Source organism: Bemisia tabaci, chromosome 2, assembly GCF_918797505.1.
Source record: "Bemisia tabaci chromosome 2, PGI_BMITA_v3".
Taxonomy (NCBI): domain Eukaryota; kingdom Metazoa; phylum Arthropoda; class Insecta; order Hemiptera; family Aleyrodidae; genus Bemisia; species Bemisia tabaci.
The window spans coordinates 7838714-7864968 of record NC_092794.1 but is presented as its reverse complement, the minus strand read 5'-3'; the positions used below and the strand labels follow the sequence as shown (position 1 = coordinate 7864968).

The 26255-nt window shown below is 35.9% G+C and overlaps 3 protein-coding genes across 3 annotated transcripts in view; 2 read left to right on the top strand and 1 right to left on the bottom strand.

Moving 5' to 3' along the window:
* LOC109032838 (high affinity cationic amino acid transporter 1) overlaps positions 1-7640 on the top strand; it is a 34861-nt gene extending 27221 nt beyond the window's left edge. The window contains exons 9-14 of the mRNA XM_019045139.2: positions 88-227; positions 2278-2380; positions 4064-4242; positions 5454-5626; positions 6165-6273; positions 7248-7640. Of these exons, the coding sequence (XP_018900684.2) occupies positions 88-227; positions 2278-2380; positions 4064-4242; positions 5454-5626; positions 6165-6273; positions 7248-7345 (802 nt within the window). The 3' untranslated portion in view covers positions 7346-7640. The remainder of the gene's footprint in view (positions 1-87; positions 228-2277; positions 2381-4063; positions 4243-5453; positions 5627-6164; positions 6274-7247) is intronic.
* mora (cysteine and histidine rich domain containing protein) lies at positions 7246-15490 on the bottom strand. Its single transcript, XM_019045142.2, has 7 exons — positions 15286-15490; positions 14085-14191; positions 12842-12991; positions 11952-12092; positions 11473-11646; positions 10455-10643; positions 7246-9487 (listed from the first exon to the last, which is right to left on the bottom strand). Exons 1-7 carry the CDS (start codon positions 15365-15367, stop codon positions 9281-9283), a joined length of 1050 nt encoding a protein of 349 aa, XP_018900687.2. The 5' UTR covers positions 15368-15490; the 3' UTR covers positions 7246-9280.
* Positions 15491-15613: 123 nt separating this feature from the next.
* On the top strand, positions 15614-25074 carry AP-2mu (adaptor protein complex 2, mu subunit). Its single transcript, XM_019045141.2, has 8 exons — positions 15614-15879; positions 17027-17227; positions 18023-18185; positions 18932-19150; positions 20013-20304; positions 20897-21130; positions 22040-22151; positions 23437-25074. Exons 2-8 carry the CDS (start codon positions 17051-17053, stop codon positions 23569-23571), a joined length of 1332 nt encoding a protein of 443 aa, XP_018900686.1. The 5' UTR covers positions 15614-15879; positions 17027-17050; the 3' UTR covers positions 23572-25074.
* The last annotated feature ends 1181 nt before the right edge of the window (positions 25075-26255 follow it).

Sequence of the window (26255 nt, the reverse complement as noted above, 5' to 3'; positions counted from 1 at the left end):
TTGTATAAAATTTGTCAGAAAAAAGGCTGGTACGAACACAGAACTCTTTTGAATAACACTCCCTCATTTTTGTGAACGTCTTTTCAGTTTGCTGGGGTCAATGTTCCCGATGGCGCGGATTTTATACGCGATGGCTGAGGATGGTCTTATCTACACATTTTTGGCGCAAATTAACAAAAAAACACTCACGCCATTGTTCGCCACATTCGTGTCAGGAGTTTTAGCAGGTAATTCTTCTGAGTCTAATTGGATTGTATTTTGCAAAAAGGAGCCAAGAGCATTGCAATGTTGCTAAGATTGAGCAACTTCTTTTGTCTTGGAATAAAAACCTGATCATCTATTAATAGTCTCTATTTTACTCGCTAAAAACTGTAAATTTAAGGCAAAAATTACCCTGTAAAGAGCTTGATGCAAAAACGGCTTTTTTCGCCCCCCCTCTGGAAGTTCTTCAGACTTTGCCTATTGATTACTCATACTTGAGCGCTTCTTTTCCCAAATTTTCAGACTCCCAAAAAATTTTGGGGGGGAGCTAGGGGGGGTGGAAGTCAAAACCTGTGAACCTCGATATCTCTTGAACAAAGAAAGATATCGAGGTCCGGTTTGGACGAAAAATCGTCTAAAATTGCATACTTTAAGATTCTAAAGGTCAAAATCACGATATCACATTTTTAAGTCAACATATGTGCTTTTTTCCAGTTTTTAGGTCTAGAAAATTTCTTTTAAACGAAAAATTTACAAAGATCTCAATTTTTTATTTGAACCAAAACCAGTTTTTTAAATTGTTCGTCTTTTTCCGCATCCAACGAGTGGTCCATTAAGCTGGGGAATCAAACGGTTCCGGAGTTATGATCGATTGAAGTTTCCGCTCAACGCGCGCCGACCGATTTTCGCGCGAAAAAAAGTCGGATTTGACTGTTATTAGATCAGATTGAATGTTCAAACTGAGCAAAATGCTTTATTAGGGACTCTTGAGGGTCGCTGAGTTCAGAAATTACAGATACTTCCAAATAATTTACGTTTTTAAAATTGCAGCTTCGGACAGGACCACTGAGCGACCGGTCGGCGCTCAGTGGGCCTCTAAAATAGCGCTGCGGAGCTGTAATTTTAAAAACGTAAATTATTTGGAAGTATCTGTAATTTCTGAACTCAGCGACCCTCAAGAGTCCCTAATAAAGCATTTTGCTCAGTTTGAACATTCAATCTGATCTAATAACAGTCAAATCCGACTTTTTTTCGCGCGAAAATCGGTCGGCGCGCGTTGAGCGGAAACTTCAATCGATCATAACTCCGGAACCGTTTGATTCCCCAGCTTAATGGACCACTCGTTGGATGCGGAAAAAGACGAACAATTTAAAAAACTGGTTTTGGTTCAAATAAAAAATTGAGATCTTTGTAAATTTTTCGTTTAAAAGAAATTTTCTAGACCTAAAAACTGGAAAAAAGCACATATGTTGACTTAAAAATGTGATATCGTGATTTTGACCTTTAGAATCTTAAAGTATGCAATTTTAGACGATTTTTCGTCCAAACCGGACCTCGATATCTTTCTTTGTTCAAGAGATATCGAGGTTCACAGGTTTTGACTTCCACCCCCCCTAGCTCCCCCCCAAAATTTTTTGGGAGTCTGAAAATTTGGGAAAAGAAGCGCTCAAGTATGAGTAATCAATAGGCAAAGTCTGAAGAACTTCCAGAGGGGGGGCGAAAAAAGCCGTTTTTGCATCAAGCTCTTTCATATTTTTTCATGGTGTCAGTAATTTCATTGCAAATGATGAAAATGCACAATCTTAGCATCATTGCAATTCCTCCGGTTCCTTTTTGCAAAATGCAATCCAATTATCCTTACATGATGATAATTTTATTACAATTTTCAAATTTCCGGACATTTCAAGCATACTCGAAATGAAAATTATTTTCACGAGATACATACGGATGAACAATCGGTTTGATCGAGCACTGCTTGTAGAGCGCATGAATGCAATCGAAGTTATTCAAAATGCTTGACAATAAACAAAAAATTTCAAGGTTTTATTGGCGATTTCACGACATGAAAATCGTATTTTTGATAGGGTCTTCTTACGAAGTTACGTCTTTCCAATTGGACGTATTTCTACCAAACAGAACTATGTGCATTTCGACATGAGCCCTGAAACCCATAAGAATATATGCATAACAGGGCTCAAGTCATAATGCACATAGTTCCGTATGGTAGAAACACGTCCAATTGTTCCTCATGCATATAGTCAATCAACTTTAAATTGTACAATTACTTGTTTCCAGGAATAATATCGGCTATTTTTAACCTAACGCAGCTAATCGACATGATGTCCATCGGCACCCTCCTAGCTTACTCCATCGTTTCATTGTGCATTTTGCTTTTAAGGTGAGTGAAGCACCTAGGGAAGTCCTTCAAATTCGTCTTCTCTCACAGTTAAGATATTAATCTCCTTTATTTGGACATTCAAGAGCTTATAAGAAAATTTAAATTTTCACTTTTCTTCCACCTGGGATGGAATACCATAAGGATGTACCTTTTTTATGTACCATCCCTGGTAAAAATTGGCGATAGGAGCTGCGTTTCAAAATACCGTAGTAGTTCTTACAGCCGACTGAAGAGGGCGATAGAAAATCATATAGCTGGCTGGAGAAAGTGGAAAAAATCATACGGCCGGGCTACAAGAAGCGATAAAAAATTATACAGCCGGGCTATAGTTCCTATCGCCGGGCTTTACACTTTATCGCCTGGCTGATGCTTTTTCGCCATCGGCTATAAAAGGCTATAAGAAATTGTGCAGAAATTCTTGTGCTTTGTAAATCCTGAAGTTTGTACGGAATCACCTGAATATTTACAAAACGCACATTATATTTTCCTTTACTACATATTTATTTTTGTCAATTAAAATGAGAATAATCCATACAGAGTGTGCAAACATTTCAAAGTCATGAGTTGAAAAACGCTGACTCCGCGAGATTAAATATTAGAGCCTAACACAAAGCGGAGCGGCGGCGCACTGGCGCCTACAAACCTAACAGGGATACTTCACGCATTGCGCAATGCGTGAAGTATTCCTGTTAGGTTTGTAGGCGCCAATGCGCGTTCAGCGCTGGCTGCCCGCCCGCAGCGCCGCGCCGCAGTGTACCGCGGCGCTTGAAGCAACTATTTCACACGCACACCAGAGGTATTGCACAGTACATACCATACGAGATTGAAGGCGCTCCAACATATTAGGAATGGCAGGCGTCCTTCAAAAGTACGGAGCTTTCCTCGCAAAATAAATCAAGATACTACGGCCCAAAAAGAGAGCGGTAGTCCAAAAACTCACTAAGTCCTAGCATCTGTAATTAGTAACGATTAGCATACACTTTATCGCCAGGCTATTGCTTAATCGCCATCGGCTATAAAAGGCTCTAAGAAATTGTGTTGTCGGCTGTAGAAGCTATTGGGAATCTTACAGCCGGCTGTAGGTCTATGGTATTTTGGAACACAGATTCTACTGCCAATTTTTACCGGGGATACATTGTACCATATTATCTACCATGCAAGAATGTACCATACCATGACGTGTACCATAGCTTCGGTTAGAAGCTCATTTAGTACAAATTATAAAATAAAATATATTTTTTTCATGCTACAAAGAAGTAAACTTTTCAGGAAAACCTGAAGAAAAAGTGCAACGTTTTTTGAGAAGATGAAAACATGTTTAGATAAGGTCCAAACAACGAAAATTTCCAAAAAAAAATTTAAAGATTTGCACCCGTTTTTTAGTATAGATAAATAAATTATCAAATATAGCTTTGCATCGTCACATTGCACTTAAAGCTCTTTTGGCTCTCGCCCCTGCGAATCAGTCGCAAGGTGTGAATGCTCGACTATCGATACTCCCTCATTTGAAGCTGTGGTAAAGAATCGATTACTAAGGTGCTCGTTGCAAACACTGTTTATCGATCCTTTTCCATGGTTCAAATGGTGGATCAATCGATACATCGCAAAGCCCGCCACGCCACTGCCTGCGAATCATACCGATTTCCTGAGAAACTCATGCTTATTACCTGTTTCTTCTTCTAGGTACCGAAAATACGAGATCAGCGAGGAAACGAAACCAGGCCGTAATGAGCCTGCAGTCAATCATGAAGAACCAAAGAAAGAATATCCAGGCTTCATTTCCGGATTGTTGAACCTTGAAAATGAACGGCGGGCCACGGATTTCTCGGAGGCGATCTCGAAGATTTTAATCGGCACTTTTTGTGAGTCATACTTAGATAAGTAGAAGGGTACGAGATGAATAGGAAAACTGGACGTACTTCTGCTAAATGGAACTATAGACGAGTGGAAAAAATGGGATGTGTTCTAGAAAGCTATGTGAGAAACAATGTAAAAGTGAGATTTTACATTCTTAGCTAAGTATCAAACGGAACTAAGCGCCAGAGGCGGATCCAGCAATTTGGCAACATCGGATTTCCTCCATTTAAACCTACGATAAATAATCGATTCTTGTCGGAGCACCTGCCTCCTCCAAGAATCGATACATTTCCATAGGTTTAAATGGAGAAAAGACAATGTTGCCAATTTGCTAAATCCGCCAATGCTAAGCGCAAACTGTATACGGCACTCATGAGCCATGGGCATGTCACAAGAGCGTTGTGGACAGGGCTCATGAGTTAATGCGTCGAATCGTCGCGTGTCGGCTCTGTCGTCACCGCTGACGTCACTGGCGCTTTATAATTCTCATTCATTCTTACCGGTGATTCAGGATTGCGCGAAAGGTCTAAGAAAATATATGAAGATTGTGTGAAAAAGGCACAAGGATTGCGCAGATAGAAACCTTAAAATCTGCTACAGAAATGCGCGAATTTAAAATGAAGTCAATTAAAGGTAGAAATTTGGCAAAATAGGAAACAGTTGGAAGATAAGCGCATTTTTATGTTAACGTTAGTTTAGGTTAGTTTGTTGACAAGTCATGGATGTCTTATTTTCTGATGATAAATGAAGTGAAAAGATCAAATAATGGTCGGGAGTATAAAGGATTTTCCTAACTTCTCTCGGAAAAAATATTTAAAGGGGAGAAACGAGGCAACGTTGGAATGCTCATACGGCGTCGAAACGCAACATGGGTCTTTTAAGCAATATTATTCGATGCCACGATTATTCTAACGCGAGGTTGAATAATTGCGCTAAACACAGTGCGGCCGACCAGTATATTAGCGCCTGCAAGACTATAGGGATACTTCACGCATTGCGCCAAACAGTGCGATCTTGAGTACGTGCGATCGGCTTATGGCCTGTATTAGCGCCTACAAGACTGTATGAATACTTCTCGCATTGCGCCAAACGCAGTGCAGTCGCCCAGTCGGTCAGTTGGCGTTCGACACGCAATTTTGCATTTTTGCGCCGGCAAGATGGAAGGATGGTAGTTAATTGTCGTCTAAATTGAATTTTTTGTTTTTCTTTCTTCCAGGTATTTTATGTTTCATGCATGTAGGAGGTCTGATTTTGATGGAACGAAGGATGCGATTCGAAATCAACTTTTGGTTCAAAGCATACCTCATTGGTGTAGGAATTTTACTTGTGATCAGCGTGATTCTCCTATGGCGACAGCCTCAGGCAAACACAGAAAAACTAACTTTTACAGTAAGTAATGTTAAGTATTCAAGTCAGCAAAGAATGGTTTCGCCCCCTGAAAATCATGAACTCGTCTCAAAATTTCCTGGCGGCTTCTATGCTCAACGAAGTCGTATTAATCAATCAATTCAGTACATGAGCTACTTTTTATCATCATGTACTTTTCTAAAAGATTAGCTTAAGTGTCTTTGCTTTTTGAGAGATTTTATTTAAATGCTGTAAGATGTCATCATTTATTTACAAAGTTCAATATTTTTTTTATTTTTTTTTGTTTTCCATCTATACATACATTCTCTGACGAAGATGAAAAAACGCTAAATATGTGGCCTAAAAACTGTGCGCGACAGGATGTAAAGTAGTGCGGGGTCCACGATATTTGGCGAGGAAATCAAAGCCAGAGAAACCAAAAATTAGAATTGAGAGTTACAAAATGAACTCTAATGAGATGAATAATAGCTACTGAAAATTACATCTTACTCCTCGTTCATAATTTGATTACATTTTCCATGAAATATAGTATAATTTCTTATATGTATTATTTTTCCAGGCTCCATTGATGCCAATTGTACCTACTTTAAGTATTTACGTAAACACATACCTAATGTCAAAGCTGGATAAAGCAACATGGATCAGATTTGTTGTCTGGCTTTTATTAGGTACGTAAATAAACTGCAAAATCTTAAAATTTTAATCTTAAGTGGTGATCTCCATTGACAGAGTAGCGAGTTTGTTTGAGTATGGGGTTTTAAAATTCCTGCGTTTCAAAACTTTCATTAATTTTGATAAATTCCTCAAATTCAATGTTTTTACAGCATATTTCTCATAAAAATTCCTTCCAAGAAAAATTTTAGGGGCTACATTTCAAAAATTGTCAAGATTCCCTGACTTTTCCAGGTTTTTGCTGACTTCTCGAGAACTTGATGTACATATACATCAGTTGATGAATTTTCTTCCCTTGCACCCAATTTTTTTTCATTTCAGAATAATTCCAGTAATAAGAGTTTAGGTCGAAGGGTGACTCATGCAATAGTGCTTAATGTATAGCCTCTTATATTTTTTTTTTTTCTTTTTTTTTCGTTAAAAAAGAAGGAGAACCATTTTAGTAGCTTCACTTGGAAACGAATAGTATCTTGGAGCTAGTGTTGAGAAATTTCCACTTTCATTTGATTTTTACAGAGGACAACAAATCAGCTTTACTTCTTGAAATTTTTAAAGAATATTATTTCAAGAAAACAAAAAAAACGATACCGAAGTTTCCAAATATTAAGTTGATTGATTTTTAATTGCAAATTAATATGACAGGAAGTCTGAAGCAGCACTAATTGAGACACGAAGTTTTGAAGTTTAGCCATTGGCGTGCTTCATTTTTTCTATAGTTCTTTGCCACAAAAATGTGAGATGAAGATAGTTTTTAGTAGTTTCATAGGAAATTAATCTTTTTTATATCAAAAGATTGCTTAAAAGTTTATAAAAATTTAATTATTTCTACTTTGTGGGCATTTAAAGTTGTTTCTATTCTTCTGGTACAAGTTTAATCCTTCTTTACTTTAAGCGTTAGACGATTTCCTTTTCTTTATTTTGGGGGAGAAAAGCTTTTTTACTTATTTTCGCCGTCAATTTTATTTTGCAGGTCTCTTAGTCTATATGTGTTATGGGCTCAGGCACAGCAAGGAAGGAAAGAATAGATTTATTGCAGCTGAAAAGAAGGAAAAGATCTCAAAAAGTTAGTCCGTGGTTACCTCCAAAATGAAAATACAACCCTACTATTTTAAACATAGCTCGAGATGAGTTTGCTAAGTGTCAAACTTATTCTGTCAAAATATTCAAAAGCGTGTTCAATCCATGTGATCAGTATTTGCCATTGTATATAGAATACATATATTTTTGTTTTATAAATTACTTAGGTATCTGATAAGAGTTGTAAAATTACTACTTATTTTGAGTTTTTATTTGATGTCAAACTGTGCATAGTTTTAAAACTTTGAAGTACTTATCGAAATACATCTTACAAATTTTAAATATTTCCAGTCATTTAAAAGCAGAGCTGTTTCTTTTATCACCTTTCATTTTGTGCTAAGTGTCCTCTTTGATAGAGATATATGCAAAGGAGAGAGGTCCAGCAAAAAAACTGTATACTTTGTTGACACCTTTTACGTAATTCAGTTTATCCTCTGACTCCTACCCCATCTCTAAGCCGCAATAATTTTGTCACTTTCATTTATTCAAACATTTTAAAATTTCAGTTTCTTCATGTAACATGGGACACGTTTTTAGAGCATCAAAAATGAGACAATCCAAATGGACTCTCTTTGATAATCAAGGTCCTATTTTAAAGTATGCTGAATAAGATGACAGAATAAATAAAAAAGTCACAGAGCTACTAAAATACATTGAAAAGGAGGTGCGAGAGGTATACAAAAATACACAGAATTTCTGCACATCTGTTCAATCAACTAATCTATCTAGTTTGGAGTGATCTCAAACCTATTCCCTCAAAAAAATGATGCGAATTGAAAATCTGTGGCTGAAAAGAGGCAATGCAAAAGATTTATTCGTGGGTGTGTTTGATATGATGCAATGTTTGATTTGAATGTCTCTCACACACTCTTTGAAATAAAAAACAAAAACCATCATCGAATCACTGGGAAACTTTATTCCAGCAAAAAATAAGTTGTACTGCTTTCGAACATTATATTATTAAGGTTGAAAAACATGTGCTACAAAAAATGTCTTCCTTAAAAAATCGAGTACGGGACAATTTCTTTCATGACTTCAACTGTGCACCGATATTGAACGTACTAATGTTAAATATATTTGAAGTTGAAATTTTTTCACCATTACAGTTGTAACTGTTTCTTGATAGTGCGGAGTGTTCCCATTCCATTTTACTGCTACTAATTATCAGTGGCCAGTATTTACGTAATTGAGAATATTTTTGTACAAAGTCACAATGCTGGGTCGACATTTTCAAGAGCAACAATCCGTAACAATTGGACTGTTTTCCGAGCAGGTTCTAGAAATTGTTGCAGGGTTTTACATTGTCTGTTTTCTTGAATGCCCATCCACTGGTTCCTTCGTAATCATGAATAAGTAACATAAGAGGCGATTTTTCTAAAACAAGCTCCCATTTTTTACTTTATAAAACCAAGGATACATTCAGAACGGGTCCAAAAGATTCAAATCAATGAAGGTAAGGACATCGATTTGAACAACTCATCTTTCCTTCAAACTTTTTGGTGGAAGAAATTTGTTAAAGGACCAACTATTTATGACAAAAGTTATAATTCATTCTGAATGTATGTGCAAACTATTTTTGTAAATTTATATAAAAGTAAAAAAGATAAAAAACTTTAATAAAATGTTTCCAGCATATTGTGCAATTTCATGATATAGGAATATTCACCTTGTAAGATGAGAGGAATCACTTTGTTGAGCTCGAGTTTAGATTAAACTAATCAAGTTACTAATCAAGTTAATTGATCACAAAGCAGTGATAAAATCCTATTTCAAAACTTTTTTAAATCAATTTTGAAATCTCTTTGAGTTTTATTGATGAAATTTGTTTTTAGCACTCACATCAAGGTATTAGAAAATATTTTTCAACTCACATATTAGGGATTCTGACACTGGGAGCTTGCTCCAGGAAATATTCGAAACTGTGGCCTACAAATCGCTGAGATCAACAATATCGTCATCAGTGGAAGTGACATTGGAGGGTTCTTTTTCTGGAGTTTCTTCTTTCTGAGGAGCTGCTTTCTTTTTCGACCCATGATAATATAAATCCGGCCAACCGCCTATCTGAGCTTTGACTAAAGTGACTTCTATTTTGGACGGTAAAAATTTGGCTGTGCTTTTCGGCACGCTGATGACCTGGAATCAAAGAGGAATAAAACTTGTTATGCTACAAAATCATAACTAGCAAGGGTTGCAAGTATAATCAAATTTCAAATTGCCCTGATTATTCCCTGACTTCCAACAAGAAAAAAGAAATAGATTACTTTAAAAACAGCAACGCAAACTTTGAAGCATCTCAATAGGATGTATGAGGTGGAAACTTGCAAATAACCTGAATGCAACAATTTACATGCTGCCTGGAAATATTATAAATGATTCCATGCCAATGCCTAAAAATTAGATGAAAAGGTGAAAAAAACCAATCAAGAATAGATTGGTGTTAATATTTAGATCCCTTCAAATTGAACTAACACACGAATTTCGGAATCAGTGCTCATAGCACTTGCTGTACAGCGAAAAATTTCCTGAAAAATTGGCAATGCTGGCATGCAGTAGCGGCGTGGACAGGATGTTTTAGCTATTGAGCCGCAGCCCTGAGAATTTCCCTGACTAGGAGAAAAGTGCCCTGACTTTTTCTTGACTTCCAAGTTATTGTCACATTCCCTGACTCTTTCAACTCTGGTATTCAAAAGACTGCTGCATTGTGAAATTCAGAGCAAAGCTGTATAACCTGATCTGACTTATTGAACATTTTAAAGAGGTTATATAAGAGGTCAAATATATAACAGGAAGGTACTACTATCCAATTAATGTGAATTTAGATTCCACCAGTATTGGACGAGTTTCCCTTATTTTATGTATCCAATTTGACATCATTCTTGCGATCGATTTTGTTTACTTTGATTTTTTCGATCTTTACAGTAATATGACCTTTTTCACTTCCCTTCAAAAAGTTATGTTGATGTTCATCAACTAACTTTTATCTACCTACGACTGTGATAATGTCACTCTGGAGAATTATTTCTCAATGTTCCTTTCATTTTCATTTTCCATTTTACTTTTGAGCATCATTGCCAAATATTCTAAAAACGATGCAACTTACCCCTCCCAGCTCAATTTCTTTTTTGTAAGTGAAATCATCCGCAGGAAAGAATACATCTAAATCCATTCTGACTGGTGTTAAGTATACGCAAGTAACATTTGGATCATAGTTCTTTGCATAAATGGCAACTGTCACTGTTGATGGTGTTTGGTGCCAATCGATTCTTAAATCTTTGTTCTTTGCAGAGCTCTGAGGGTGAAAAACAGAAGACATTAAGATAATTGATAGATGAAATGAGAGACTTCTAATTTCGCAGAAAATTACATCTTTCGATATACTACGCAGCATAAAATATAAAATAACAGGTTGAGGTCAAAGTACGATCAATACAAAATAACTAATTAGGTAGCTAGAGAAATGATAAAAATTAAAAACTTGGAATATGTAGGTAAAGTAAAAGAAAAAAAAACTTAAGCAAAACAAGGATTTTGAGGAATTCTTTTATTTCACAAAACATTAACAAAATGAACATGATGAGAATCATGTTCACTGTTTCTCTTCATTTTTACAAATATTTACGCAAAGGAGTACCTTATTGCTTATCAAAACTTTTGTGTTTTTAAAAATGTTTACTGATAATTGAATCGGGACGTGCGAAAACCGCTAATGTCCATTTTTCCAGTCCTAAGTTTTTTTGAGTTCATAATGCTTTAAAAGAGTTGATACAGCCATAGACGTGATGAAAGGACTCGTTTTGGGATTAAGGAAACCTGAAGACGAGTCTGAACGCCACTTTCATGGTTGCAACCAACTCTGAAACGTATTAAGAACTCAAAAAAACTTGAGACTGGAAAAATGGACATTAGCGGTTTTCGCACATCCTGATTCAATTATACGAAGGTAATGTTTCATCATAAGATCAAATCCCTGTAAAGATCAAGAGACGCGCTGAAGTTGAACTAATAATTAAAATACATTATAAAAAATGTAATTAGAAGAGATTATTGCGATTTCGTTACATTTTTTCTCGGCTACATTAAGTAAGTGACAAAGAGGCTACAATAAATGAAAAATTTACCTCACTCTTCAGCCAAAGATGTTCTCCTTCAGTGCAGCCTTTTTGACTGAGAAAAACATCAAAATCCGTAGTTTTCCGTTTACAACAGGACCAGTACTTTAATCCTTCGTGAAAAACTGGAGTGCCTGGATGGTGTTCACAAACTGACTGGTCATCTTCATTTCCTTGGTAAAACTGTGAAAAAAAGGGGGAAAAATCATTCAGTTGTTCCTCTACACTGATTAGGTAACCTATATTTATTTATTTAGGCATTTCAATGGCAGCATTGCCTTTTTAGTTGAAATCAGTTCAAACCACTGAAACTATGAAACACTTTTGGCATGCATTACTTACATTTTGCTATCATATAATAAGTTGAAAATGAAGAGAAAGGTCATTTTAGACGGAGAAGGAAAAGAAAAAAAACCAGGAAAAATAGGAAAAAAGTGAAGACAAATTGTACAGGAGCATTAAATAAAATTACTGAATCAAAAGCGTACCTGTTTGCAACCACCGTTTTTGCAAGCTGTGCCAATGGGAACAATACCTGACTTTTCAGTTTCTACCTTTTCTTTTTGATTCAGCTTCAAATTTTTCATTAGTTCTTGTAATGATGGCGCGATTTCAGCCTCAATTTTCACCTGAAAAAGGACAAAGCCATACAATTAAACTATTAATTATCAATATTCTTTTCACCTCATTTCTGGTACTTCCATTTGAAGAGTCGCTGACCCTTTACATGAGCTCTCTTGACTTGTGTTACAGAGACTCTGCGCCCTTCTTTATACTTGCAGCAGCTTTCTCTAATACAGGGCGATTCAAGAGTCTTGCACCATTAATGTAAACATTAGGATTTTTACCATTTATCAGAAAGGTCCATCTAAAAGTTGGAGGATCACAAAAATCTTTATTTTTTTTACCTAGGAGCGCTTACAAAATTTCAGGTCTCCATCTCAATCTGTTTAAAAGTTAGAGAGGTGGTATCTGATGCCAGTGGTTTGGACTTTTGGATCTCTCTGTATGATGACTTTAAAAAATTAAGTAAAAATAGCAAGTTATATTTATAAAAGTGTATCAAGAGATTTCACTTTTTTGAAACTTGAAATTGTTTTGAAACAAAAATTAAGATCGCAAATCTTCAATCACACTTTAAGAGTCCCACAATGATCTAGACATAAACTGTAATGCAGTGTAACATTTATTTAAATTAAAATCAAGGGACAAAAAATGCTCAATATGAGTTTCATTCTCATTCTGATACAAAACAAGGTGTTCCGCTGGCTTAGTTCATGATTCAAGAGAGGAGGAGGATGTCAAACATGCATTTGAATTCAGATGAACAATAAAAGTAATGAGTGAATTATTTGCACATGAAAGAGAACACAATTACCCTCGGCACATTGTCAGCAGGTCTTTCTAGAGGTTTAGCCACTGGAGGCCGAGGTTTCACCTCGAGCATTTCATCATCTGTTGATTTGTCCACTTTTCTACGTTCTGGTTCTGCAGGTTTCTCTGGATTATGCTTGCCTCTGGTGCAGCCCTGGGGATATAAAAGTAACTGAGTGTCAGTTTGAGGGAAGAAACTTATTAAATAAAACTGATCATATTAGTTACTCACAGTAAGATCATACTTTCAGCAAAACTGGAAATTTTTAGCAGCAACAGACTGCCAAAAAAATACTACCCATTCACAATGCCAGAGATCAACTACGGTTCATTTCGGAGTAATCAAACCGACAAATGTACGGGGAAATAGAACCAAAGAATAGAAGGCTGGTCATATGTATTGTGATACAAATACGTATGTCCTAAATCTCAATTGTTTTGAGTTCAGCCTTGACTCTGTCTTTTGAGTACCATTTTTAAAACTGGTTTCATGATGTTGTATTACATATATTGATATAATAGCTGATACAAAAATAACCTCTTGACATAGTGCGCCAATTTTATTTTATTAAGTCAAGAAAATATACAGAGAATTTCACGTAAAACCGTACGTAAATGTTCTTTTAAGAACAATGAAACATAAACAAAGATTGGGAATGTCACAATGAATTGGAGATACATGTGCATTTTTCATCGGATATGATTTCGACCATTGATATTCTTAAGGGGTGGACTTGAGGATACCTCAGCTTTTTTTCTGATGCAGAATTAATTTCTAGCTCAATTCATCAGACTCAATTTAATTCCTTATCTTCTTATGCTGATGGTACCCTCATTAAAATTTGGTGTTAATGCTGAAACGACTGTAACCGAAGTACCACTTTTGTTTTTTTGGGCCCAGCATCCTTTTATACAGATAAGAAAAAAAGGGTTTCTCCACAACATTAGGTATACTGAAAATTGTTTAAACTTTTCTTGGCAATCACCTCTACTTTATCTTAGGTTAGTGGAGGAAAATAGTCTTTCGTTGTTTTCTAAAAGTAATAGTATTTGGAATCCAGCCATTAGAAAGTAGCTTGATTCAATAGCGTACTCCAGATACAGTTACAGTGCATCACTAAGATATCGCTATGTGGGTTGAGCGTTGATCACCTACTGGTTGAATTTCAACTAAATTTTTCGAATCAGAAGTGCTTGGAAAGGAAAGGAAAAAGGGAAGGAAACAGGAAATTGAACAGCAATATTACCTTCGTATTCAAAAATTCCGTGAAATCAGTGCTTTTTTTCTTGCAACAAGACCAACTTTTATAGGCATCATGAAAAATAGGAGCACCTGGATGATATTGGCAGGAGTCTGAAACAAAAAATCTTGACTTCACCAAATGCAGAATTCAAAAATGAGGAGACATTTTCTCAAGAAGTTTCTAATTCGCTACATAAATATAACATCGGTGGTACTCCCTTACCATATCCCTCATTTGATCCTAATAGACAGAATGGGACGGTATTACAAGGCCATTGAATATTATGTGACAAATACTTGTCTTCTGTACTGCCACAATGATCATATCTGGTCAGAAATATTGTTGAGACAAATAATTCATTCTTACCCAGCATAATTGGACTACGTACTTATTTAAATTTTTTATGGAATATGTGGGTAACAGGATGTAAATCAACGGTGTAAGTCGGCAATCACATGTCTCGTTTGAGGTGTCTGAAAATCTCTGCCTCTGCTACTTTTTTACAGGAGAACAAATTGACATCATTCCTTGCAGTTTTTGCAGAATTTTCTTGGCACAGAAAAGAAAAATCACGGCAGTTTCAAATAATTGCCGTTGAGTAGTTTCCCGCTCAAAAAATAAAGTAAGACAGGAAGTCTGCGACGTCGCAAAACAAATTAGGTATATAATTGCCGACTTACACCGTCGAAATGCGATAGGTGAATGATCCGCATCTGCAGACTAGCAGACCTTAGGAAAGGACCGTTCATGATTTTTTTAGGAAATGTCACAACATATTATTCATGTAGAATTGATCGTTTCCCTGTGATGAAACCGAGATATTGTTCATGCAAATTTCTGAGTGTCCTATTCAGTCTCTGACCGCTCCCAAGGATGAAGGATGTTAATCTGAGCTGAAGGCTTTAGGACAGCTCAAGTTCATCTAAGAGTTCTCTTGAATGTGTGGTGGGTCAGAGTCTTGCGCAAGGTTTGATAATTCAGAAAAATTTGCGCGTTGCTCGCTTATTACTCAGAGAACACCAACAGCTAAGTTATCGTAAATTAAAGCTGCGTATCCTAAAACCTTGACATCCTAAGGATCCAAAATGAATGACCCTCACGTACCAAAGGAAACACGAGATGATTCCTCCTCTAAAATGTGCTAATACAAGATCTTTTGACCTATTTCCTATTGTGTGACATTCTAGAACAAATTGGTACGTACCTTCAGTATTTGCATTTGGATCAAATCTGTTACCGCAGCCCTTGTTGTAACATAGAAGACCGTCTACACTATTGGAAGGCATTGTTCGTTTCCTTTAGATAAGATGCTGTGAAATCTGTGAGCCAGAAAATGAGAGTTGAAAGACGAAACTAATACTAAGTAGTGCCACTTTGAAGTTAAAAGTTTGACAGGTAGTATTCAGAATTTAGGTTAGGAATCATGCAGCGATAACAAACCTTGGTAACGGATGACGTCAAAAATACAAATATACGTCATTGAAAAAACCAATGACTTGATAGGCCACTTTTTGCATTCACCTTATCTACTACCTATTCGTTTCGTTTCCCTACTCACTCCCCTTCAAGTCTGACAGTAGGACAAAATTATTTAAAACTTATTTATTAAGAAGTTCCTGCAATTCTTTATCACCATTTTATTGAAAATTTCGGTAAAATACTCTCTTAAGTTATAGCAGCTACTCGCCGCGAAAGTTCTCTCCGCGATTCCTCGATGATGTTGCCTTCTATCCACCCTATCCACCCTCCTCCGAGTTGGTGATCATCATTTGAAATCATCTTTATCATGAAACTTTAGGTAAATGTCACTTTTTCTCAAAAATTATCGTTCAAATATCTCCCTACCTTATTTTCTACCATTCTCTACTTTTATTTCACCTTCTCTTGCAAAGACTACCTTTTCTTTATCACTCCTTGCAGCCGTTATCACTTTCAAGTAACCTGCGACATGGATTTTGGATCCTCTACATTTCAAGAAATAGTTAAAAGATTCATTCAGCTGTGACATCCATGAGTTAGTCAAACTTGCATTAAATAGTAAGATCCAATATTTATAGCACCGCACGCATATCTGCGGTAGACCATGTGACTTCAAATGCTAGCCTCTTATCAGGGGCTTTGAGTCGTTTCCAATGGGAGGAATTCTCACGGGGGAACAGATTAATTCTCCACTCTAAATCCGCATGCACTCTCTATGCATGATTCATCTAAGTGTGTAGAGGAAGTATTTCTAAATTCAGAGGAGAACCCTTTGCCTATCATGCCCCACCCTAAATATCGCCACTAGAGCGCCGCGAAGTCCGGAGCATTTTTGACCTAAATTTGTTATTAAACCTTTAGCTGAAACTCAATTGGCATTTAACTATTGTTCCAGGACCATCCAGTTCTAATTATGTACTTCAACATATATCTTTTATAGCAATTCTAATGGAGATCACCAGAAAACTTCTGCGTTGCCTAGACGTACTTATTCCAAAACAATCCGGTCCCGATTTTTGAAACGCCGCAGAGCATCTGAGCATGTCATCAGATACTCAGCCTCTTTTTAGTTCTGAAAGCTGCAGTCCCCCTTTTTTTCAGCCTTTGTTTGAATTCATGGTCACGATCATTGTAGAGCTTGCTGCATTCATATGATAAAATAAAAGTCAATCTCTTTTTAGCTCTGAACCTGCTTTACTAAACAGGTTTATTCATTCATTCAGATGGCACTATTGATGTTACAATTTAAATGATAGAATACAGTGATTGTTGATGAAGGCAAGGCTTGACTTTTTTCTTTACATTCAATGAGCAAACTTGGGTAGCAATATAAGTTGGAAGGAGTATATCATCACGACATCTGAATTTCCCAATCCCCCAAGTTTCATTTGGATCGTCCCATACCTACTTTTAGCTAACTATGAAATTATTGTTTAAGTTGTTTAAACTTTTAAAACTGCCCTCAGGTACAGTTTACAAAGCATATCAAAATGATTGGAGGATTATTTGTGTATAATCACAAGGGAGAAGTACTGATTTCTCGAGTCTATCGAGATGATATCGGTCGGAATGCTGTGGATGCGTTCCGGGTCAACGTTATTCATGCGAGGCAGCAAGTGCGCTCTCCAGTGACAAATATAGCTCGAACATCGTTTTTCCATGTTAAAGTAAGTGCTGAATTTACATCCTAACCATAGTTAACACATATGCATTAATAATACTCTTTAATTCCTGACACTAAATTTCGACACGCCACAATTTGTTGACAAAATTCTCAATTATTCAATCGTAAAATTTTCATTTGCAAACGCAACTGACATCTGGCTGTGAATAGCTCTTAACTTCTTAGATCAGTGAGAAAACGCAGTAACAAAATCAGCGCACTTTGCTCTTTAAGTAGTTATCATGAGACAAATGTATCCTAAGTTATCTATCCAATGAGAAGAATGATTGAAGATGATTGTCACTCAGCTCACACCTGCTCCGGAAGAAATTAGGTACTTGGAATTTCCAAGAAAAATTTTCTTGTGGACGGAAATCCTTGTCACAATTTTTTATAGCTGCCTAATCTAATTGTAGGATTACAATCAGGGGAGCAGTTTTGAAGATCAAAGCTCTCAAGTAGATTCTGAGGGTAGTGATCCATTTTTACCCTTATTTTGATTCTTATGTTGTTAAGCAGCAAAGTAAATTTACACAAAATCAAAAATCAGAAGAAAAATTGAAAGAGGAATCATCTTTTCCCAAAGTTATGGACAACAAATTTTTGCAAACCCCAAGCAGCAACCTCATAAATTTTCCCCTGGCTTTTTTTGAACCATGATTTATCAATGTGTGATTTACTTCCCTGTATTCTCATGTTCGGTTATTATCATCAGAAATTTCAAATTTTCTTCTCAAGTAGGTAATTACTTTGAATTCTTTAAGCAAAATTCAATGAATCATTTCTCCTTTATTTTCAGAGAGCCAACATTTGGCTTGCAGCAGTGACCAAGCAGAATGTCAATGCCGCCATGGTGTTTGAGTTCCTCCTGAAAGTCATAGATGTAATGCAATCGTACTTCGGGAAAATCTCTGAAGAGAATATCAAAAATAACTTTGTGCTTATCTATGAGCTGTTAGATGGTAAGTTAGTTCTCTAATTATAACAATGTTAAGACAGTATGCCAGTAGGAATGGAAATACTTTCAAGAGGTGTATGTAGGAAAATTCATGTTTCCGTCAACCACGGCAACTTATTATCAGAATGAAACTGTATAAGTAAAATATTCTAAGCCAATGAGTTATTTATCTAAAGAAATAGAAGGAAGTAAATCTACAAAGAAGTCATCCAAGTAGGGTTTGAGACAACTTGGGTTCTCAAATAAACCCCCTTTTTTTTTCATTTTCAATTCTTTGAATCTTGAAAAATTACCTCTTACTCGATAGCCATTGAGTAGGTATTAATTTTGTTTTTTGTACTTCGAGAAATCTATTTCCTCAAAAGAGGCCTCCAAAATGTCAAATATTTCCATTCGCACACCTTACTTTTGTTTTCTCTCCTTGGAAGTTAAGATTGAACGCACATGGAAAGCATTAGTCCTTCATTGAGTCACACTTTATGGCCTTGTAAATTCTGTCAGAATCCTTTAAGAAGTCATGTTGTGAATTTTAGTGATGAAAACTTGAAAAGCAGCTGGTTTTTGTTTTTGAAAATCTCTCATGAACTCTGATAGTAGTAATGCAAATGGATAGAACTAACTAGAATCAGCCCGACTGTATTTTGTGTTGTCAGATTCCCTTTCATGTCTTGCTTTAGCCTATAATCATGAAACTTATAAGGGGTTTATTTATGCTTGGTCTTTAATTTACGGGCTTTATTTCTGTTACAGAAATTCTTGATTTTGGTTACCCCCAAAACTCAGATACTGGGGTTCTCAAAACATTCATTACACAACAAGGAGTCAAATCTCAGTCAAAAGAAGAGCAAGCGCAGATCACATCTCAGGTGACGGGACAGATAGGTTGGCGACGGGAGGGTATCAAGTATAGAAGAAATGAGCTCTTTTTGGACGTCCTTGAATATTGTAATCTACTCATGTCCCCTCAAGGTAAGACCACCTCAGGTCCAGAAAGTTATTTTTCATTTTATTAAAAGAGATATTTTTTAATCTGTAAATTAACAGACAAGTCATGCATAATATTCATATTGTACTTATGTCTGTATTTAAATTTTTTATACTTTATTACTGGACTTAGAACACAGGTATAGAGACCTTTGTTATGTAGCAGGTCAAAATGTGCATTAACATGGGGATAAAATAAATGAGGTAACTGTATCACAACTCAGAGCAATTATTTCTGCATCATTTCTTGCAAAAAAACACCTTAAAATCTTCAAATCCTTTGGCAACAGTTCAAAGTTTAAGGATGAAAAAACAGGAAATTCAAGAAAACTGCTTTTGAAGTTTGCCGGGGCTGTTGTCAGAATGATCTGCTTATAATATCATTATAAATGACTCATGTTCAACGATATAGAAACGGTAGATTGGTGGTGGCCTACAAAAAAACCTAACACACATGGAGCGGTCATGCGATAGGTAGTCCAGTTGCTATTCTCATCATTTCCTCAATAATATGGAATCTTACGGGAGTTTTTACTTTAAATGAATTAGCATTGAAATTTGTATCGTAAATTCACCTAAAGAATGATTTGATTTTACGTTTGACCACAGGTTTTCAAACAGTTGATTCTGAGTTAGATGTAAGTCCGGATTCAATGAAAGTCCCATAAGAAACCATGGAAGCCAATTGTCCTTGTCCTAACTAATTGTTGCTCCTGGTGTGTTACAAATTTCACTGTTGGCGTAGCACAGGATTGTCCTATCCATAGTTTCTAGATCGTTGCTCATATCTGGCAGCTAGAAATCTCCATGAAGTGCACTTTTTAATTTTTATTTTTTGTGTTTTTAGGCCAAGTTTTATCTGCTCACGTAGCTGGTAAAGTCGTGATGAAGTCTTACCTGAGTGGAATGCCGGAATGTAAGTTCGGAATCAATGACAAAATCGTGATGGATTCAAAAGGTGGGAAGAACTCTGGGAGTCTTGGTCTCTATGTCGCTGGTGGTGATGACGCATCACGTTCTGGAAAGCCAGTTGTTGCCATCGATGATTGCCAGTTTCACCAGTGCGTCAAACTATCCAAGTTTGAAACTGAACATTCCATCAGCTTTATACCTCCCGATGGAGAGTTTGAGCTCATGCGGTATGTTCCATTGTCATCACCGTCTAAACTACTGTTTTTTCTCAAGCTGAAAAATGTAAAAATCTGTTTCCGGATTCCTGACTGACTCTCAATTCATATAAAGCATAGAGTACTTAGAGTCGTAATATAAATGGGAGAGCTGGCGCCATATTCAGTTTCGAGCCCGGTGTGCCGAGCTTTGGTCACTTTTTTGGTACATGTTCGATCTAAAATGGTGGTGTAAAATACTTGGTAATTCTTATCTTCTTTGTTTACATCGGACGGCCGGAGACCTGAGTATCAAAAACAATTGATCATGTATCGAAAAAGTGACCCAGCGTCACACAGGAGTCTCGGAATTTGGGAACTGGAAAATGCTTAAAAGTGGCGCCAGCTCTCCCACTTACATTACAACTCTGTGTACTCTATGATATAAAGTTTTCGATTCTAATTAAACAGATGTTTGTTCAGCATCTCAATACTTAATTTTATGGTTTTGTAACTTTCACACCTAAAATAATTACCTCTCAGCTCTCTTTTAGTAGTATCTTTTCGTTTTACTTTCTTGCATTGATTTAAGTAAACTTCAATAATTTTCATATTGTATGTACAGGTATCGGACTACAAAAGACATTTCCCTTCCATTCCGGGTAATTCCTTTAGTGCGGGAAGTAGGGCGGACACGCATGGAAGTTAAAGCTGTTTTAAAATCAAGTTTCAAACCATCTCTACTGGGTCAGAAGATTGAGGTTAAAATCCCCACTCCCCTCAACACCTCCGGAGTTCAACTCATTTGTCTGAAGGGAAAAGCAAAATACAAGGCCTCCGAGAATGCAATTGTGTGGAAGTAAGTTTCATTTTGTTTTATAATGTATAGAGTATAGAGTATCATCTTTATGCACTTTATTACCGTATCAAATGGTTCATATTATGTCTCTAAAAGCAGTCATAAATTAATTTTAGTATCTATGAGCACGAATCTTTGCTGAAACGTATGTCAAGTTCATAATTCCTTTGGATTCAATGAAATGAAAGTATATTTTCCAGTAGCCCATAATGCTCCAATGGTGTGTGTCTTGTCTCATCGCAACATTCCAACGTCACAAACTTTCAAGTTTCTGGTTTTTCTTCTCTTTTTGCTAAACTATCTCATTTTAGCCTATTTCACAGCTGCTAGGTCTACTAAAATCAATTTCGTTCATTCTCTTGTTGCTCGTGAGACTGACCTATGAAGAGAATTATGTGAATCTCAACCAGAACTAACGATTTTTGTCTATTATTAATGAAATTTAATATTGTAACTCGATAATGTAACTAGGAGAATGGTAATCTCCTGCTGTTGGGCAAAACTCTGAAAGAAGATGAGGAGCACCTCGTATGTTGAATATCACCTAAAATAAATGCATCTGAATCCTGAAACTGCCGTAGAATAAGTAAAAATCCAGACAATGCATGATCTTCAATATATTTTTAGTTCTCAAAGAAGAGGAAAGAAGCATTTGATGATTTTAAGTGCTGCAAAGTAGTGGATTACATATTTATGTCACTTAATTACCCTCTAACTTTCTGCACCTCTTCTTTGAGATTATTGTCTTCCTATATCAAGATTTGCCTCATGTCCAAGATATGCCCTCCATTCACTGCATTTCCTGGATCACGAGGTAGAGCATTTTTTGCATGACGGCAAAAATGACACTCCAAAATTAATATATTTCTCAGTTTCTATGTTTTTATTTATTTTTGTTTTGTTTTTCAGAATCAAGAGGATGGCAGGAATGAAAGAGACTCAACTCTCAGCAGAAATCGAGTTGTTAGAGACTGATACGAAAAAGAAATGGACCAGACCTCCAATCTCCATGAATTTTGAGGTACGCTTTGTTTAATATTTAATTATTCTCATTGGTTGATGAACTGAACAGGATACAGTATAAACTTAAGTATGAGGTTGAGGGCTCTCAGCAAATTGGCCGAAATTGTTGGTCTTTTGTGGTTGTTGTTAATTAAAAAACCGCTTAAAAAGGCAGTTAACAACATTCAAAGTTCATTCCTGCAATTTTAGTGATGTTGCTTTAAACTCGCATACACCTAGCTATTTTGCAGCTTACTGTCGCTTAATCTGTTATTAACACTAGCTAAATGGTGGTTAGCCCAGTGACAAAAAAAGGCAGCTTCATAAATTTTAAAACTCCCAATTGTATAAACTCTGCGTTGGCACAGGTGAAACTGGTGCAGGTCAACTTAAATCTGAGGTTTGGTCCAAACGGACAAATATTGGGAAAGTAAGTTAGCAAAGAATTAACTCACTAAATGTAACTCATCATCAGTTAAAACTGGTTTGGTGGCTGATGTAAAATTGGTGTGGTTCATCAAGACTACAACTCCATATCATCAGAATTTAAGATGAGTCTTCTGCCACTTTTTGGCTGGTTTTTTGAGTACATAGACTCACAACCATGTCAATCATGTTTCTTTATTACTTACCTGTCACTTATAATTTTTAAAAATGTAACAAGATGTGCGCTACACAAACCTCTAGACTTGTTTTATCCTCTCAGAAATTTCTGTACGACCCTGCAACTAATTTTTTGAAGGATTTATATGTATTGCGTGAATCCGACCTGTTTTTTCAAGCTAAAACTAGATGTCATATTTAAAATCTTGGAATAGCAACGTCTCCATTATGAGGGTTTGATCACATTTTATAAGCACAACTAGAGTTTTCTTTCTATAAGAATCTTTGTAATGTTCCTGACTTCATTACCCTTTTGGCAGGGGCAGCAGTGTCTGGCAATTAGGTTCGAATCTCCCTGTGCGCTCCACGCTTCGAAGTATGAACATTTGAAAAGACGTGCTCTCCTAGCATTCTCCCATGTTTAAAGGTCTCAGCAGGTCACTTTTAAAGTTCCAGCCCTCTAAGTGAAGTCTGTACTTACTCTCCAATTTTCTGTTACGAAATATATAACGCTAGCGAGTAGGTCTCTGGAGTCTGAAATTTTAAGGGCAGTCCACTGAGACCCTTAAACATAGCTGAATATCTGGGAGATATTATTTTTTAAACTAATTGGTTTTTCTAAAGAAGAATCCTCTGAAATGTGTTTCCTCATCAAAAATTCATAATGTATTCTGAAAGCGCATCTTTGTTTCTCATTTCAGGTTCCTTTCGCACCATCTGGTTTTAAAGTCCGTTACCTGAAAGTGTTTGAGCCGAAACTCAATTACTCTGATCACGATGTCATCAAATGGGTGCGGTACATTGGAAGGAGTGGTCTTTACGAAACTCGATGTTAAAGTATATGTATTGTTATTATCTGAATTTATGAAAAACAAAGAAAAAATCTATGTGAAATTGTTTCTAATAACCTATATAATTAAGATGGAACAAAAAACAAATTAGTAGCATTGCGACAAAGGCTTATATTGTACCAAAAATAATCAGTATAGCTCTTATCAAAGTTGTTAGCCTCTCAAATCGCAGATTTGAAAATGTTTTATTTATTGTAAAGTTGATTCGTATACTCAGACATTCTCCTCTATATAATATCCGTGATTATTATTCCTTTGATGTTTTTCTTTTAAGTAAATCATTATAGCACTCACTAGATAAATGAAAAAAAAACAAGGTAAATCTAGTTTTACATAGTTAATAGACTGTTAGCCTTCTATTTAGATGGAGCTTTGCAGTAGGGATGTATCTATGCTTCTGTGCAAGCCCTGAGATTAGTACGCATTCTTGCATGAAAGAGTTTGTGTAGGAATGCAGATGTATTACTTATGTGAAACTGTCATTTTGATCCGTGTCTTTTTTCATGTTTCCTGTTAATATGTGATCATAGTATTATCCCGATAATAATGACCTATAATTCATCGTTGCTTCATCAAATTTTATTACAATCGTATAATCTTAAAAGGCTGCGCAGAAAAAACATGCTGAGGGGTTTTTTTTCTGTCTTACCAACTAACTTGAAAGCAAGCTGACAGAGCTAATTAGTATAAAATTTGATGGTGCAGCATTGAATTATTTTTTTTGCCTGTTTTTTTCTCCTCTTACGTATAGAATAAAATAATCTACGTTATTGTTATTAGTATTTTAACTTTTTTATGTTCTTTATCTTGCTAATACATTGATTCCAGTGTCGAAAATCTATTTCGAGAAGCAGTGTGCTGTAAGGATGAATTTCACAATGATATTTAGATATTTTTCGTAAGAATTAATTTTTATGTAATATGTCAAGTCTCTGAAGATCTGCTTACCTTTTAAGACATTCTGTGTACATTTTTTCTTTCATATCTGCTGTTTAAAGTTATCAAAACGGTTTTTAAAATCGAAAGAACAGTTTGCATGGCACTCAATTTTATGTTCTAGAAGTTAGTGCTGTTTGGATTGCTGTCATCAGTCATCAGACTTTGCAATACCTTATGTGGCCAATCATCAGGAAACTCAGTATTCACCTTACCTGCCGGCTGATACAAAATCTTTGCATTTATAATTTATACAACATCTATGTTCCTGATTCTCTTGCGGTGAATTATTTTTGTTTTAAATGTCCAGTAGACTTAAATTACGCATGAAATCACTGGTTTCCCCAAGTTGAAATTTTTTAGGGATTAAAATTCTGTCAGTCATCTAAGTTATTATATGTATTGTTATTCAGGCAGATCTTAACGTACTTTTGATCGTACTGTCAAGACTTTTAAGATCTCATACACTGATTGATCAGCCATAACTGTATGAATTATTACAATTGTAAATTACCTTTTTTTTTCATTATTAACAAATGAAATTCTTTTGAATTTTTGTGTAAGTTTTTTGTTAACCATTTTGTCGGAAGTTACCTCAGGTTCCCTTAGATAATCATCAGATTAGGATAACATCCTTTAATAACAGAGAAATATCTCCGAAATTTAACAAGATGAATCATGAAGTATAAATGACACCCTTCAAACCTGTAAACCCGATGAACAATATATTCTGTCAAAAGAATACCTGACAACTGCCATACCTAAAATTCAGTGGTTAACTTCAGACCAATATCTGCAGTCAAAAGCGAAATAAATGTGATGCCATTTTTGCTAATTTGCCTCTATTTTGGATAGTTTAAGGTTTAAAATAATGGAAGGAAATTCTGAGAACACAGGTAATCGGTTAGTTCCACTCTAAATAGAGGAAAATGTGCTAAGAGCAAACATATTGGTCAACTATTGCAAACCTGTTTGACTTGACTTTTACCTTTTCTTTCATCAAGGTAAATGAACTAGGTGTTTGGCTAACGAAGAAAGGGGTGTAAAGGTGCCTCTAAAAAGGGGCATGGGGTTGAGTCAACCTCATATCAGGTCTCCTTTACAATAAATATCAATGGCCAAAGTGCGAAACCCTGCAGTATGCCTGTTTTCAAAGTTGCATATTTCCCGTCACTCCTTATTTTTTCCTTGGAAAACTGGTCAACACGATTTTTGCAAAACCTCCATGATTTTCCTCTTTGTTAGCAGAAAATTCTGCATAAACAAGCAATAAAGTAGGCTTATTTCTCTTCAAAGGAATGAAAAAGGAGCAGAAATTTTGCAGCATTGCTGTAAATACATGGACGCCAACTTTGGCTATTGATATGCTCGTTTAAAATTTGGGAGTGCAAAAAGAATTATGAACAGCATGTGACGAAACATTGGACTGCCTATTTTGCCTCTGCTTAGAAAGATTATGACTCCACAGAAATCATCATTTTTTACCCCTTCTAAAATTCAGACGTCTCCAAGAATAAATGCTTGTTTTCAAGTCCAGTTTTATTAAAGTCATGCTCAATTTTTTAAATGCTTAAAAACTCACAGTTTTTAAGTTGAAGTCATTAGTCAGATTGCAAAAGAAGAAATAAAATAAAAATATTCAGGCCTGGGTAGGTATTTATTTTCATTTGTTTTAAAGCATTTGATACTCCTAGTTTCCAATGGAAGAAATTACCCGCATCGATGATGAAACT

Excerpts from the sequence above, each read along its gene's own strand:
- mora (XM_019045142.2), bottom strand. The coding sequence starts at position 15,367 with ATGCCTTCCAATAGTGTAGACGGTCTTCTATGTTACAACAAGGGCTGC. Across the intron at positions 12,992-14,084 it reads CGGAATTTTTGAATACGAAG|GGCTGCACCAGAGGCAAGCA; the intron begins GTAATATTGCTG and ends TTATATCCCCAG. Across the intron at positions 12,093-12,841 it reads CTGCTGACAATGTGCCGAGG|GTGAAAATTGAGGCTGAAAT; the intron begins GTAATTGTGTTC and ends GTCCTTTTTCAG.
- AP-2mu (XM_019045141.2), top strand. The coding sequence starts at position 17,051 with ATGATTGGAGGATTATTTGTGTATAATCACAAGGGAGAAGTACTGATT. Across the intron at positions 17,228-18,022 it reads CATCGTTTTTCCATGTTAAA|AGAGCCAACATTTGGCTTGC; the intron begins GTAAGTGCTGAA and ends CTTTATTTTCAG. Across the intron at positions 19,151-20,012 it reads TCTACTCATGTCCCCTCAAG|GCCAAGTTTTATCTGCTCAC; the intron begins GTAAGACCACCT and ends TTGTGTTTTTAG.